Below are 18371 nucleotides of genomic sequence, written 5' to 3' on the forward strand. Positions count from 1 at the left end.
CATGTATGCATGCACGCTTGACATAGCGCGAGATGAACAAACGAATCTGACCGATGATGCCGGATCGTGATTGCCGGGAAGTCTCTTTCTTTCTCTCTCTCTCTCTTGCTATGGTGATGCAGTCGCAGCGAGACGAATCTCCCGTACCGTAATTTGTTTCGTTAAAACGTCGTGTATACGTGATCGCTCTTGGTACACTCCATATGGGTTTCGATTTCCCTTGCGGATCCTTTCGATTAATGGGAATTAATGAAACTGCATTCCGGTGAAATGGGACAAGGGAAGAGTTTGTTCCGGTAGCGATTTAATCAATTAATAAGAGTAAAGATCTCTTCCCACATAATATAAAGACTTCATATACAAAATTGTACATTCTCAATCACAAAAATCAATGATTTTAATAATAAAATAATAAGATTTGATATGTTAAAAATAATGCGGCTGTAATTTCTTATTATTTAATAAAATTACTCGTGGTGTTCTTCTATGATTATCTTAATTAGAAAATTCAAAAAGAAGAAACTGTAAAATTTCATGCTATTCCAAACAAGTACTTAAATAGCTTCAATTACCGTCAAATTTATCGTTGAATAGAAAGTTTTGATTAAAGTTTGATTTTTCTAATATAATGATCGCATGGAATCTAATAGTAATAATATAAAAAATCATTCGACCATAATTATGTGCGATGCAAATGTTCTTCTTCCTACAGTATATAGAACCTCATTATTGTCTTCTATTATAGTGCATCTTTTAAAGAAATATGCAGTCAATTATAACATAGACAACAAGAGAGGCTCTTCTAGATGAAAATTAAAATCGCGTAAAAATCGTGAAAATGTGGGTGGAGGAACAAAGGATTTCTTAATTAACGAGGGTTTGCTCGCTAATAACGATGCTATTATTACGATACCATGATCCATTAACATTTATCGGTAAAGCAGCTGTTGTCTCGCCCGTTCGATCGACTATCGTTTAATTGGGGTCAGCCGATTAGCTTGCGTTTAACTTGGAATATACATAGCCGGCAAAAAGAGGGTCACCCGCTTCATCATCGCCTCGATCATCGTCGATCATCGTCATCACGATCATTAGTAGGTCGGCAATACGCCGCGCCTCACGCAATGTTTAGAATATAATTGAATAAAGTTATTTGGAAAACAACAGCTAATCAAGTAGAGTCCATTTTTTCCGATGAATACTTTAATAGAAAATATTTAGTAACAATGGGCAATTTCGCAGTTAATTAATAACGGTTTGTTAACAATCAGAATTTTTTCACCTGTTGAAATTTCAATTCCCAATGTAATATGATAAGATCTTCGTGTAAGACAATTATAATTAAAATTTTTTTTATTTTTCTTAATATTAATGATGCTTTTATTCATCATCACATAAGTATCTCTATATTTTATATGTCAATCTTATAATGATGTTAACATATAAATTAAAATAACTATGCATATACACGCTATATGATATGAATTAATTGATTCGAAATCATGGGGGCAGAAACGCGCGGGATGTCATTACGACAGATAAGCACATAGCAATGACGGTGGATAGCGATGCGGCATGATCGTTACATCGGACGCTGCGAAGCGTATTCGAGAGTGATGATTGAAGAAACTGCGAGCGTTTACAAATTCAAATTATCATGATGAATGACGGCGGCGCGATGGCGGGATGAACGACGAACGAACGTAATGACAAGCACGCTGTTCGATAGTAGTAATTTTCTGTGACGTTTCGCGGGTGGAATCCTCGTGCGACCGTAATACTCGATAATTGATCGAAGAGATTGGAGTTCTATACCTCGGGCGAAACGTTTCCGAGTCACCCATCAACGATCCTGCTTTCGTCTCTCTTCTCGTCTCATCAAACATCAATTATGTAAATGCAACGGGAGGGACTAGAACTCGCATCGAATAGATCGGCGGGATTAGAACGGTGTTTGCGCGAATCGCGGAATAAATCATTTCAATTATTTCCAGCGGTCGTACAATCGACCTTCAAGGACGAGGCCGATCAGAAAATTGGATCTTTCGATTCTGCGATCCTGAGATACACCATTAATAATCTTCTTCTGCCCTCTCTCCCTTCCTCCCGCCGATCGTAAGTCCTCGCGAAAGTCCATTTCACTTTCGTATCGGTTCTAGAGAAGGCGAATCCGGCGGGCCGCGAATGATTCGAGATTCCGATGGCCGCGGCCGATTACGAGCAAGAGAGTGGCTGATTTACGCTGGTGTAATTAAACGAATTAGCCACACGGCCAAGCTGGCGAAATAGCTCGTCTCAAAAGTCACGCACATTGCGCCCGAGAGATACAATCTGTTTTTAATTTTCTCGGTTGCGTTAAAGTTTGATCTCTCGAGTGCAACGCTCTAGCAATTTATCCAGGAGGAATGTTTCAATTGCCGTAAGAATGCGTGAAATAAACGGGAGGACAACAATCCACCTATTGGGATAACTCCGGACCTTGATACGACTCCTTCCTTCATTTACGTGATTCGCCGCCGACCGTGGGTCTTATCCCGAAAGCAATTACGCCGGGGTTACCCTGCCAAAGGGAGAGACTCTGCGGCGTCTCCCTTTCCATTACTTTTTAACCTCGCGAGCGCGGCAGTCGGCCATCTCCGGATTCAATTGAACGCGCGGCGAGCAGGACGGAGGCGTATAATATCTCGATTTTACTCGCGCGAGCCTTCGTTCGTCTACGTAGACCGAAGACAGGTAAGAGAGTAGGCTTTGTTTCGAAAGCAATCGGTCTTCCGCCGGCTCTCCCACGACCGCGCTGCCGACGCGATTCATGACAGAACAAATTACAGATCGGCAGAAAAAGACCATCGGCGGTTCATTCGCGGCTGTCCCGAGACGCGCGCGCGATACAGAGTTGTGAGTCGCAAATTAATGGCGGCCATAATTTCGGCCGATGATGATGTATCGATGCTAAATGCAACGGCGGAGTCGCCGCGCCGCCGATTATTCACGGAATGTTAGCCCGATCTCTTAATCGCCGCAAGGACTTGCCGAGGGTTGCTTTAAAAAGCATCGTCTAAATCTGATAGAGATATAATGTATTGCACGAAATAATAGTATGATCTAATTAAGAGACATGATTTCGATATTCAACTCTCTTCTAATGCGCATAATGAAAAATAAATTAATTTCAAAAATCACGCAGACTTAACTACGGACTAATTAAACTAATTAAAATAACATGTATCAAGAATTGATCTAAATCGTTCACTGTGTCAACTGCTTGTAATATATACAGTATTATTTATGAAATATAAAAAAAATTTTAGTTCTATCTTCAATAATACATCCTTTGCGGAGATCGTAGTTCTCTCTCAGGAGAGAATTTGAACAGGCGCGCATTTAAAGAAGAAAGAAGCACGGAGAATCGCAAGATTATGACTCGAGCCGGACGGAAATACAGCGCGCGGCCGATTTCGACCCGTTAGCCTAATTTCTCATTCCCGCGCCAAGGACGACCAGAACGACTTCTGTTCTGTCGTGCAGTCACACCGCACCGGGGGTAGAGACGTCGTCGTGTCCACTGTGTCCACCGCACGCGTATATACCGGTTATTATCTTTTCGCATTTTTCGGTCGAGATTATTCTCGAAACGAATGACCCTCTTAGGCCTCCAGACCGGATCATTAATTTGAGTTCGAGAATGACCGGGCGGGGGGGGAGTAATGCCGCGGTCGCGCAGAGGTGCGCCTACAAAAGACCTTAGCGCGGCCCACCCCGCGTGTGCCGTCTCCGCAATCGCGCTCCTCTCTCACCAGAGTGATTTAAATAAAGGGTAAAGGACATTTCAAGGCTGACGGCAATTCTGTTCAATTTATGCGCGCAGACCCGATATATAATCCCTTTCGCTTTTTTTTCCATTTTACTCGCCGAGCCGTCGAATATATAAGAACGAGATAAACTTACGCATTAATCAAAAGTGGAAACTGCTCCTCGAGATGCTGTACCGGCTGATTCAAACGCCAAGTCAGTTAAAACAAAATGCATATAGGTATCGCGTTCACTTTTAAGACGCAAATTGCTCATCACGTGAAAAAAGATTAACAAAATATATTTTGCGGTCAAAAAAAATAATGAAAATTCGAAAAAAAATTAACAAAAGATAATATATCGAAAAAGAGATTAACAAAATATAATATATTTTGCGGTCAGTGAGATAATCAAAATTTTACTTAAAAAAATCGCATTTTGTATAAAGTATTCGCGAACGAGAGATTATTCGCGTCAATCCAAACATACTTTTCAGATGCTTCGCGCGCATCGTCATCGTTTCCGAGGGACAGTAATAAATTCTATTCCGACCGTTCGTCGTTCGTACGTAAATCAATTCTGACGGCTCGAAAGAGTTTCCGCGTATGCATCGACACCAGGAAGCGGAAACTCGAGATGTAACGGTATCGATGGTAAAGGAAGGTCATTTACAGCAACATTCTGTGTATTCGCGCGACGCTGCTACGACTGACGTTACCAAAGCCATGTCGGTGGATAGATAGATAGGTAGACCGATGCCAACTAATACATGCTCGGCAGGTCATCGTGGAGTACAATTGGCTTCATCTCCCGGCACACTGTCTGTTTGTGCGCGTTATCTCCGAGAAAAAAAATTGTTTCTCGCATCTCCGTCTGAGATAATGTTCGAACTTCTCTGATAGCGAACGATATATCGTCCCACGAATCACGCGACCCGCGTCCGTCATATTTTCGTATCATTTCAGCTTTATTATCCATGATATTTGGGTGATTACTGCTCGATTTTATTTCTCCTTTTTTCTATTTCCAGCAATGTATTCTTATCAATGTGATCTTTTGTAGAAAAGAATTAATTTGTATAAAATGTGACGCAAATTAATTATTCAACATTTCACGAAAAATATTGTATTTAATTATTAAAGTTTATTAATGTTTCAAATTTTAATATCAAATAAAAATATTATTTATTATTAAAAAAAAACATAGTTACGATTGAAGTACTTTTTGATGTCAAAATTATTACGAAAAGATAAAAAACTTGACAAAGCGGCTTTTTTACGCGCGATGGAAGTATAGATAGTGCGTTAAAGGGATTTAATTCAACAAAAATTCGCCTCAGTATCAAATTACAGATTAATAATCACACTCACGTGTTCGTCCACTGAATACGTCAGTTCCCCGTCGTCGTAGAGAACGAACCATCTCCTCTGCCATCTCTGCAACATAGAAATCATATCGATTTTTAGAAAAGATTTTAAATTACGATTTTCACACTACAAAATGTCAAGAAAACATTTATATATGTATGATTTATTGTATCATAAATAATAAATTTTATAAAACAACAATAATTAAATTCTTATAAATTATTTATTCGTTTGTCACTTTTGTCACTAGGATAAAATAATGAAATTTTTTTATCAGTTTACTAGATTAAATAGCAATGAGCGCAGATGAGGAAAGCATGGATAAAATTTGCAATTTTCGTAGAAACGTATTCTTCTTCTGTATACCGAGAGAAAACAATTTCGCGCGATTCAAGGTTGAATCTGTTCAATTCGCTTTAAAGAATCTTTCTAAGGCCTCCCGCTCTACGTCAGCTGGACAATTAGCACGCGGCAGCCGTTAATTAGAAACAAAGTCGGTGAAGAGGAACAAGAAAGAAGAAGCGCAGGCAGCGGGTGCAGCAGCCAGCAACGGATCGTCACGATTTCTCTTTCGTTTTCTTCCACCTGCGAGCGATGTTGTTGAAAAACTTATCCGAACCGCTTCGAACACCTTTCGCGCGCGGCGTTTCTAAAGAAATCCGCGCCAATCTATCTCTTTCGCACTTTCGCGTTCAATCCAACATGCAACTTGAAAAGCGCTATCTTAAAAAAATTTATCGTAAAAAAAAAGATTTTTACTTTCAATAATAAGAGCAATTTGTCTAATTTTCTACGAGCGCGCGAAGCGTGAACGCTCGTCATGTTGTATTCCACGCATTATTTTCATACAAATTTGTCGCGATTAGAGAAAAAAGGCGCTTTTACATCGCGCGTTATCATGCCAATGATATATCTCGTCATTTGCTCTGTGATAACGGCCGCGAATTTGATGGACGCGGATTGAAAGAAACCTCTCGATATGTACAAGACGTGCGTGCGAGCGCGCACGGCGTACATATGAGAGCTTTACGCTTTACGATTGTATGCAAATGCACACAAAGTGTAAAGTTTGTGTCCGACCGCAGGCACAGTTATATGCAGTTATGCGATACCTTTGGTCATATCGCTTTAACCTCCTTGTCTACCGCGGCGATGGGCGCGATGTCCCGCGGGCGAACGCACATTGACACAGAAAACGTGAAACGCTATTCCAATCGAACTTTTGTAAGTCGAAAAATATACAAGCTTTATTTAAATAAACATTATAAATCGAGGGAAATTAAATTAATAAACGCTAATCAAAGAATTAATATATGCGCTTTTTTCGATTTTTATCATCTCGAAAAATATTTTTGTACGTAATAAAGGACGTGAAAAGACGTAAAACTTAAAATTTCTTCTGGAAATTTTAAGAAAGAATTCTCTTAAAGTTATTAGTTTCATCGAGAAAAATTTTCTTTTCGATGTGCAAATTTTCAGAATTTTTAGCGTTAATATTTTCTATTCAGAAAATAATATAATAAAATAAAGATATATATCTTTTATAAAATGTGTAGGATTATTTCTATTTTTTTCGCAAATTACTTTTTGCTATAATGTATACTCTTCTATTGAATTTCTTTAAATTGCATCATTCGTATGCAAAAGACGGAAAAGAATCTAACGTGACATACTTTTGAAATATGTAATTGCAATAGAAACATCAGTGACATTCATATATAACTATGACATGACAGGAAATGCATTAAAATGTGCTATTTAAATAATACGAATGCGGGTTTGCGGTCGAAAGAGCCAATTTCTATACCGCGGCGCGACGTAGTCGAGTTGAATCTCGCATTGTATTGCTTTTATCCGCAAAGGGACATTGTATGTCATCGTCCCATCGTAGAAATGTGGGGGTAGGAAGGGGGCGGGGGAGGAGAAAGAACGAGGAATAGGCGCATAGGATACCGTTGTAAAATCGCTAGGGACGAGATGACCGAGGTGAACAGATTTCAACCTACACAAGGCGGCGGTATCTTCATCTGGTAATTATTCACTAGGGACTTTGCAAGAAAGAGAAAGAGAGAGAAAAAGATAAAGATTCGTGGCGTACGTGGTCTCCGACACGTGTGTGGGAAGATCTCTCACGGAGGAAGAGAAGAAAAATGAAGAAGAAGAAGAAGAAGAAGAAGAAGAAGAAGAAGAAGAAGCGAGGTTCGATGCCTGACTGAACAATACGCGAGAGGATTGAGATCATACGAGAGAAAGAGAGAAAGCAAGGAACTGTTCTCGCTGGTACACGTAATCTCTTCCTCATAACGCGTATTGTAAGAGCCAATGAATATTTTGAAACATGTCGATGGGCTTGGAAAGCCTCTTGATTTTAAGACTCGGTTATAAAAGCGATATTTTCTCATTTTAATCTTGTGAAATTTCAAAATTAAATATTGTCGTCATCAGTTTAGAAAAACAGTATTAAATGCGATTTTCAAATTTGTGTGAATGGAAGATTATTCATTATAATATAAAGATTATGAATAATTATTGTACAGAGCATGTATATATAAATTTTATTACTCTCATTATATTATCAAAGAATCATTATCATCATAAACGCAAATAGATCTCGTCTCATTAAAAATTTTCAAGATCTTTGTAGAGCTCATTAAGGATCAAATATTCTTTAGAGTGCATGTCGTAATTTCGTATATTTGAAAGACTCGCATAATCCTGACCTACCGCATCTTTCTGCTTTATAGGCGGCCGTTAATACCGCCTACGGACTCGGGCTTTTCTGGTTCGACCAGTTTCAAACATCCGGAGCAGTCATCGAAATTCCTAAAGTCGAACAGCACGACTAATATTGTATATTGCAAATATATCATTGCGAAATCTCTATATACAAGATAATTTTTCGAATGAAACTTTCCCTAAAAATTTTTAAAATTGTGAGAGGATCATATGTATCCATAAAAAAATAGTTAATTAAAAAACCACCTATGATTGCTTTGCTTACTCTGTTGCAAGACGCATATTTTCTTGTATAAAGAATCTGATACAAAATTAAATATAAAATCTATAACGAGCGCAGTAGTATCGCTTCTTGAGCCACTTGTTTCCATTATTTTGTTTATTATATTTTGCACGCTGTAGAACACATGAAAATTGTTTAAATAAAGGGTTTTATTTGTTTCTATCAGCTTAATATCTGTAAGGGGGGGAGATAAAAATTATAAGAAATTCAGAATATTAAAGTGTTTTTCTGAAATGTATAAATTATTACTATGTATCTATTTTTTTTTTTTAATTTACGACAAATATAAATTATTACAAGTATAAGAAATGCACATTTTTTTGCAGCTATCATAAAATCAATGTTTTGTGAAGTATCCTGATTTTATCGCGAGCAAGCGCGCTATTATGACGAGTTGCATCTTCACTCTCGCACGCATTAATCCTTAGATCAGAAACGCAACTCCGCGTAACATAATTAGCCATGTAAAGTCATTACGTCCCTATTATGTTTTTTAATTGTACTCGTCAAGGAAGAAGGAAAAATTGCAAGGAAGTGTACGTCGCGTACACGCATCTGTCAAGTACCTCGTAGCTATCTTCTACTAATTGCATGTAGAGATGATGAGAATTTCTCTACTCCTCTCTTTTGATTTACGATTTATCCATGAATTTGGGAGAACGCAGCGAGGTGATCGTTGCAATTTTCGTAACTCGATGTATCTCGATTTTCTCTTACGACTTCCCGATCATCTATCGATCGAGCTTGGTAGCCCCACGTCATCGGCTCGCTATTTGTGTTTCGCCTCACAATCCTGCTGGCGTGGCCGTTAACGTGCTAGCTAGCATGCTACCTATGCGAATACCGTCGTTACCGTGGTCGCCGAAGGCCCTACCAACCACCGATCTCTGACCACAACGGTAACGTGACCTGACGCTATTCCTTCGGCGATCTCTCCATCGACAGAATCCCGATTCTGCCGATCCTATTTCCTGCGATCCCCAGCCGCTCTTCGAATACCGCGGTCGGCGAAAAGAAATATAGCGGATCCTTCCTAAGGATTCGCGGTACCGTCTTGGTATCGTGCCGAGTACAATATCGTTCTTATATTCTCTAGCTTGCACAAATAACAACGCAGAGAACGACGCTACCAGACAGTAACTAGATAGCTGTATTAGTTAAAAAAGCGATCACGATAACACAAATATAAACTACTAGCAATATATATATATATATATATATATGTATATGTTACTACAAGTATAAATTAAATTTATTATTATTTTGCGTTAAATATTATTTTTATATGCAATCCTGCGAAATGCATGACCAATCTTATTGTTCGAGAAAATTAATAGTCCAGGGAGAATCACATTTTAAGCCTAATTATTAATCCCAGCAAAATTTATTATGTCACGATTTCTCTTTATTTCTTCGGAGAAATTTATGAGCTGATAAAATGATCAAATACTTCACATTGCTCTTCAATGACTTCGCTTCGTGTCTTGCTCGTTGCAGTCGTACGTTGCAATCGTGATACGCGGATTGTAAATCGCTGTCCTGTAACGTCGTTTAATCCTCCGCCATACGAAAAGAGACACGTTAGTAACGGCACGGTGATAGCATGAAAAGTCACGCTCATAATAGCGTGACTAATACTTTCGCGCGAACATTCTAAGTCCGTTCTGTTGACACGAAATAAGCTCACATGTTGTTCACGGACAACATAGTTTCGAAAGAAACCGCAATCAATGGGAAATCATTTCCAATCATCATCTCGACATTTCATTGAATTGCACCTTCATCAATTTTATTTTCCACAAATCATTGAATGATCAGTTATTATTATTACTCAAATTACTTATCGTTTCCTTCGTACGGAATTTTTACATTACATTTTTTCTCTCTATTTCTATGTGTTTTATTATGCATTTAAATAAAGTACAACTCTCTCGTTCGTAATCGATGGAAACTACAATTAGAGCTACGATTATTAGTCGCTCGCAATTATATTGTCAGCAAGCTTAACTAAACCCGCAATTATTAGCCTCATTATTACGATCGTGATACGATCTGCGCGAATTCTCGTTATGACAAACTTTCCGTCGTAATTTAAACAGCACGATGATCGCGTCGCTGTCAATTAAACGAGTCAACAATGTCCAGCGCGCGATATGACGAGCCCGCGGCTCATTTAATTATCGAACGTTAGACAGGTGCATTGGGGGAAAGTATGTAATGGCCGGTGATGGTAGCCAGGCGGAGTGAAAGTCGAAATAACATCGTGCGACGTTCGACAAATAGCACGACGAAGAATAATCGTTTGTTCGGTTAATTGGCACGTCCTAAATACGTTAACCGCCCAGTGTAAAAGAAAAGGTCGCCTAATTTACGAGGATCAAAAATATTTTCGCGATCGCATTATGTGCAATGCTTAAATTCTGCATGTATTATATGAAAAAAATTTTAAATTTTTCTTGTAATCGCAACATTGTATCGACATTGCATCGTTCTCGAATGCGGGAGAAAGGTTCCGCGATCCTTCCAATCAAGTACAACCGGAGAAATCAGTTCTGCTACATCGCGCGCGACGACGATAAATCGCGCAAAAACGATCGATCGATCGATCGATCGATCGTTTCGGTCGACGTCGCTCGCGGCCCGTTCTCGTTATCAGCAATTGCAGAGGGAGAAAAAGAGAAATTGCCGGCCTCGATGAAAGTGACCATCGCCCGCTTCGGCGAGTGACAACCTTAGAGAAGGAATCTATCAAAATAATGATGTATTTTTCTTCGTGAAAAATGAGCGTCTTTATTCTTCGTGCTATCATTACGTAATGATTCCTATAATAAACTTTTTACTCTAAAATACGAGGCAAAAATTATTGTCAGCTGATATTGACAATTTGCATTACCGCACTGAAGATATGCAGTCTGACAGTTAAAGTGTGTTAAGACTCGACAAATAGCAGAGAGATCGATAACGTTCCTCGACGAAACAAAAGGAAAACAGTTCTCATGCCGGCGTGATCTTATCGATATACTATAATTGATCAACGTTTTACAACGGAAACGGGAACGTTTCCGCTAGGTGCAAGCTACGTTTCCAGGGTCACGTTGTAAACGAGAGAGCGATACGAATCTGCTTATGTCGAGCGAAACGACGAGAAGGCACGTCGCGGGTCATCGCTTTTCGCGCGCGCGCGCGACCAAGAACGCTTGGCAAAGTCACCCAAGGCGAGAGAACGATGATGATGAACGTCTCGCCTCGACACGAAACCCGGTTGATTTTTGCCTTCATGCTCTGCCAACCATGCGCCGCGGTAATTCGTCCAACTAGCGACCATGCGATCGGCCACGCCCGCAAGAAGAATCGACCATCGATGTGCTACCGCTATCGTTTCACATTCCTGGATTAAAACGCGATACGATCACACAGAGTCGGCGTTTAGTTCCCGTTCTGTTCTTAAGTAAATGTAAAGACAAATGATATGCTGCGAACGTGTGTTGTGTAATTCCAACTGTTATGGTGAAATCATTTCTTAATTATTTTATAAATTATCGATGAGTAATATTTTTCTTCTTAAATTTTTATTATAAAATATAAATATAATATAGCTTTTATAAAAATATAATTTTACTTCAAATCTTGATTTATTTAAATTAATTGAATCAAACATTGATCGATGATGTCGACATTGGACAATCGTGCTTTACTATTCAGTAACCTTCACATAGAAAAATGTAATTTAAAAATTACATACACACTACACTATATATGCGATCTGAATACTTTTTATTTACAATACCCAATCTTTGGTCAAGTAAAAATAGTCATGGTATAAAACTTTAATCGTAACGTAAACTACGCCCGAAGCTCAGGCGTACGCTTCAAGGTGAATCAAATTGCATCGAGAAAAACATATCGGGAGAAACAGGCGAAACGGAGCAGCCCTGAAACGCGAGACCTGCGGCGACCGTGAGAAAAGCGAGTGGCCCATATTTCTATAACTCGAACGGAAGAAATCCTCGAGCAATCATCCTTCGCGCTGCCTCCCTCGTTCCCTCTTTTCTCTTTCTCTTCCTCCTTCCTCATCGCGAACGCAAATCGGAATTTTGCCAAGGCGACTTTCCACCCACGTGGCACTAACCTTCCAGTCACTTTGTAATTTATCTGCGCCTGATACGTCAGATTTACGAGCCCAGAACGAAAGCGCGATCGAACGAAGAAAGGTAAAAAAAAAAAGGATACCCCGCGTCATAATTTGCACCCTGCCATAAACTTTGCGACACACTGTACACACCGTTATAAATATAAATGCGGTTTACAATGTTAACGCTATGCGCCTCACGCATGCATGAGAATTGCACGAGAGTAAAACGAGAATGGCAAGACCACGGTCGTGTTTAAGTTAATCTCATTTCAAATGGCATCATGATAAATGAGGAAAGAAATAAATTCACGTTCTGAAAATAGCACTGAATCGTAAATAATTATATTGAATATTAAACGTGTTTTTGGAAATGATTAATTGCATCTAAACATTGGTTATACATCGACGCAATTGAGAAATTAAAACTATTTATAAAAAAAACAATAGCGTTCATCAACATTTCTCATAACGCGATCGTATATTTCTTTTTTTTACGATTATTTTTTTTTTTTATGAAAGCGAGTCACGAAAATCGAGCGTGGATTATTTGGAGAGCGAAAGGATTGGATAATCGTGGTCATGGGAACGATGTAGATTTGGTGCGAGGTTTCGCATTATTCATACCGTGTAGAATCTAAATAAACTAGCATTAAAGAACGTAGCGTTCGAGAATCGGGACGAAGGGGCGAATCTCTTAATCGTTTATTTATCGCACAGCTGTATTTTCCTAAGCTGAAGAAAGTGTAAACAAGCAATGCTAATCTCGTCGCAGGGAGTTGATCCTTGCCAAAGTAGTCTCATCGGCGAACAAATCATCGAGTCTACAATTTTATGAAGATTTATACAGAACTGGCAGATCTCGATGTTTACCGAACTGACTAGAAACAAATTTTTTGATTTTAAGATTTTGATGTTAAGATGCGCATGTATTATTTCTGCAGAATTTATTTCGGGATTAAATTTTTTAATTAATTCAAAATCCATTCTTCCATAAAAAAAAAAATCACGATACATTTATTCAAATTTGTTAAATCATTGTTATAATCTAATCTCTCGTGTGTACAATAATATATAATAAAAAAAATTATGTACTTATATATAACTATTATTAACTAATTATTTTTTAAAATCGTGTCATTCCCCCTCCCCTCTCCTGTTCCCGCTTACTTTTAAAGTTTCCAATTTAAAGTAATAAATATCTAGCCTTTAATAAGATCTGATCGAAATCATATAACATTGATAATCGATATCTAACTAGAATCTTAATCGTGACAAGCAATCTTATAATCCTGCAATTTATGCGGTCGTACTTCAGTGAAACTGGAAGTCGACTTCAACTTCTTCCCATTCTCTTTCTTAGCGTATCCCTCGAACGCTGTTGCTCTCTTCCTTCATCTTTCCTTCGAACTCTCGTTACGAGAGAAAAGATGACGAAGGAGCAGGACGCAAAGAGGAATCTGACGCGGCTGCCTATTGACAAGGCCAAAGCATACGAGAAGGAAAACGAGAAACGTATGTGCACAGATATGTCTATCCCCGCCTCTATCATGGCCCTGGCTGGCGTCGACAGCTTCCTAGTGCTGACTTGCGCAACTTGCATCTATAAGACCGCGCGATCGGGCCGTTAGCTTCCTGCAAAACTGCCACGGGCAAGAAATGTCAATGGTGTCATCACGATTACTGCGATGCGATACCAATTATCGTAACGGAAACGTGGAAACTTTATCGAGAAATATTTCTATATCTGTAGATTGAATATATCAATTCGAAATCGTATAAAATTCGAATGAATATTGCAATACCGTGTGTAAATTTTCAAAAAATATATTTCCAATGCAGATTATTAAGTGCAAGTTTTATACAATTTTCCATTATTTTTGTTGCAAAATTAATTTGCATTGAATTTTGTATAATGATTATAAAAAGATTTGTAAAAAATGTGAAATGTTGTGCAAAAATAATAGTATATATTGAAATTTAAGCTTCAGATTCTTAAATAATTCACATAAATTTTCCTTACATAAATATATATTATCTTTTGTTTTTAGAAAATTTTTAATTTCTTATTGCTGAATAATGTTTTCTTCATAAAAATACAAAAACTAATTTATTCCGACAAGTTACAATCGATTCATACGGTATATAACATGCTATGATATTATACGACATGGTCCAACATGATGTAGCACAATTACTGCGTGAAATGCCATTATTTTATTCAGTCTATGTACAAAAAGAATATAACGCTTTTCGCAGATGTCTGGATACGGATTAGATATCGAGATGATGTATCGCGCCGAAGCGATTTACTTTTCACGGTTGCGCCTCGCTCTTTTTACACCATTTTATCCTCCGTACCTATGATATATATTTACGATTCGCAATTAATACGGATGTCTGGGAGTAGAGAGGAAATCCCGGATTTATCGCGTCGCTGGGAACAAGTACGGCGATCGTCTCGGGGTTATCGTAATTAGATTAATATCTTTGGATTTACGGCCACACCTTGCTTCACGCGCTGCGAATCCCCCCGACTTGTTGCCGACGCTTCTATATTACTTTTCAAAAAAAATTCTCTCTCTCTCTCTCTCAATCTCTGTATATGTGTATGCATGTTTTTCTCTTTTTCTGAGTCTCTGACTATGTGAGAAACTGTACGCTTACCATAATATAGAGCAGTGCGTATTAAAACAGAAATGTATTGAAAATTTTTTAGCTTGAGAAAAGAGAAAAACGTTCAAACGTACTGTTAATTGAATAAAATTCTCTCGATTTTCTCGTATCGCGAGCCGATAAAAACCATTTATGCAGATACCGTGATTGCTCTCACACGAGCAGCGGTCAATGATATTTCGAAGGTATTGCAAACTATGTCGTAAGATATGTGTAAAGTTAAAGCAAATAGATATATACATATATATATTCGAAAAAGAGAGTTACGCAATAAAAAAGACATTACCGATATAAAAGCTGCAAGCGCGCTCTTCTTATCATAGAATGCCATCGTTTCTCTAAATAAAAGAAAGTTTCAAGATAATTATCTTTTTGAGGGAGGCATCCTCTAAAATTTTTCTCGATGCAACGAGATAAAGAAAAAAATCATGATCATAATCAACAGTTTGTCCGTCTCATCGCGCTCGCGATTTTACGCGATCGATAAATTATGCTGAAAAATTATTGCGCGGGCCTGCAATTGAGAATATTGCGAGGAAGAACGTGCTAAAGATCCGCATCGCGCTTAATGATGCCTGTTTATTTTTTTCTGACCAATCTTGCGACTTTATCCTGCTGATCAGCTCCGCGGCCGCGATGCTGTTGTCCCATGTTTGAGCGGAAAGAGAAAGAAAGCCCGGATAGCGGTCAGGTGTACCGTTTTGCGAGGATCGACTCGTTTGTATATGCGACTCGATTATTACTCGTCGTTGTAACGAGTTTGCAACGAGGTTACCATCCACCTATCGTATTCGTCTCTTTACGATTAATACTTTACGCGAAAAATCATGCCGAGTGAAACGACGCCGTATTTTCTTCATGATCTTTCTCGAGCGAGAGACAAAAATTATGATCAAATGTAAACGTGAAAGCGCAACATCCGTGCCGGAAAACTTCTCGGATCAATAACGGAAAAAATGATGATTATTAATTTGAATAAGAATAATAAATAAATATATCATTTAACTGTAATCGATATGACAAGACATATTATCAAAAGGAACCAGAGCAGAGCGCGATAGAAAATCTCTTATCGCGTCTCGACAAGGACTTGCTATTGTTAAAATAAAAGAAGCATTAAACTAAATACATTTAGCTTCGTTAAGACGCGTTCTTAGGAACGAGTACCGAAAGACTAGACCACAATCCATGACGCTGAAAAATCGCCTTATCTCGGCGCGCATGCCAAAGAGACGAGGGATCCTTATCGGAGCAGGATGTCCCCACGAGAGGACACCGGAGTAAGTAGCAAAGTATGTAAGCCGTGTTGAACTATCGTGTTCGACGACGTACGTATGTATCGTCGACCATGATAGGTCGATAGACACGATGCCGGTTATCTCGTCTGTTAAGAGAAAGCCTTCCGCGAAATCGCCGATAAGATGAAAAATGTCACCGTTCTCATGTATTTTTGTGCTAATAAAATCAGAGAAAGAGAATCATTCGCTTCGAGAAAGTAAGACCGTTTCTCTCTAATTATTTTAATGAAAGATATCGTCCGAGATGTCGATGTTCTACATCTTAAAATTAATTATAAATAATAAATATTACGTATTCTTAATAAAATTTTGTGGTGCCGAAAAAATATCAATGTCTGCATAAAAACCAGAAAAATTATGCTATAAAATTTGCAATTTATAATTAAACTTTTCAGAACAATTATAACATTATTGATACAAATGATGAAATCATGTTTTCCGATAAAAGATGTACGTTAAAAATTTGCATATCACATCTTTATGAAGAAAAAAAAATTAGTAACATGATATGTCATTGATGGTCGACAGCTATACTTTGTATCAGCGATATTCCGTTGTTGGGAAGAACAGCATCTAACATATACTCTGTTGCCGAGAATCACCTAGAAAGTGATACACAAGTATCCGATTTCATGCGACTTACAATTTCAATCTGCTCGATCAGCTGGTTTACGTCTCGTACCTCGAATGGCGAGAGACGAAAGAGGAATTTGATCGTTACGTCGCATCTCGCTCGCGCTTACTAAAGGACTCTCTCGAAGATCTAAAAGATGTAAGAAAATACCATGACGATGAAACAACGAGGAGCCGCGATTACGCAATGAATTACTGCACGACGGAAGATCCGCGATACGACATGACCTTTCGCTGCGAAAATTCATGTCGACTTTGCTGCGTTCATTCGAGGTATCGAGATCCTCGAAACGGAATAATATTGAGATAACAGTTTTATTTCTAACTAATGTGATTTCTAAAATTTAAAATAAATCATATTTTAGAAAAATATTTAAAATTATTTACTCGTATTGCAATATAAATGTAAAACAAAATAAAAAATCTAAACAAGTAACGAATGTAGTGAAAATTTTCAAAATTAACACTTTGACATTCTGTTTGAATTTCGAGATTAGTGCGTAAATAATACGGCGATATCTTTTTACCTTGGCATCGCGACTATTTGATAACGAGCAACGTACTCGAGGCTGCTAATGCCTACGGAACACTCATGTTGTATTCGTGTCATAACGGGATTCGCCACATATACGCTTTCATTGTAAATAAATTAAAATCCTGCTCGTCTCTCTCTTTGTACCAAGTATCTTCGCGAAATATTCATTTAAACGGAGAATATTTTCTCTTCCCGAGCTCTGACTACACACACTGCAAAATATATAACCATGACAGCTTCGTCACACATTCCCGTCTCTTGGCGTATCTTCGCTTTGCAGCAAACCATCTAAGAACAGCGCGCAATATTTATTCCTTATTTGTGCGGTTTTTATGAAGCGAAGCTCTCTCTGCGCTTTGGAGCGGAATAGCAATTCCGCTGGGATCTACATTACTTTACCTTACCTCGCTGTAACAAGCCTCGAATCTTTACGATCTTTACGTTTTATCACCGCCGTTCATGTTTCTTAAGACTCTATATCACTCAATTCTTGCAAGTTTCTACTTCAAGATCGGTATTTAAAAAATATCTTACGCAACAATCAAATTACCAAATATATATATATATATATATATATATATATATATATCACATTGTAAACGGAGTCGGTTATCAAAGTTGCAATGCGCCAGAATCTATCATAAAAAATTCACATTTTAACGTATATAATATCAAAAATATCTTTAAAACACTCTTACATTTCATCTCGTAACTTACATCATAATTTCACAAATAATCGCGCAATCATCAAGAGGCAGTCCCTAATAAATAAAAAATACAAAAAAAAAGCGATGGCATATATATGTGTACGTACATCGAACAAATGTGGCGTCTGTCAGCTTCCGAGCGAGCAGAGCTAAAGGTTAAACACGGACATACATCACGTTTCGCGCGAGACATACAGACGAACGCGCGGCATGCTACT

General features: G+C 38.2%; 1 protein-coding gene across 1 annotated transcript in view; it reads right to left on the bottom strand.

The window, feature by feature from the left end:
- LOC126859214 (protein outspread) overlaps positions 1–18371 on the bottom strand; it is a 189006-nt gene that overhangs the window by 70291 nt on the left and 100344 nt on the right. Inside the window, 1 exon segment of the mRNA XM_050610241.1 lies at positions 5160–5225. Within this exon segment, the coding sequence (XP_050466198.1) occupies positions 5160–5225 (66 nt within the window).

This window comes from Cataglyphis hispanica, chromosome 3 (assembly GCF_021464435.1).
Source record: "Cataglyphis hispanica isolate Lineage 1 chromosome 3, ULB_Chis1_1.0, whole genome shotgun sequence".
NCBI lineage: Eukaryota > Metazoa > Arthropoda > Insecta > Hymenoptera > Formicidae > Cataglyphis > Cataglyphis hispanica.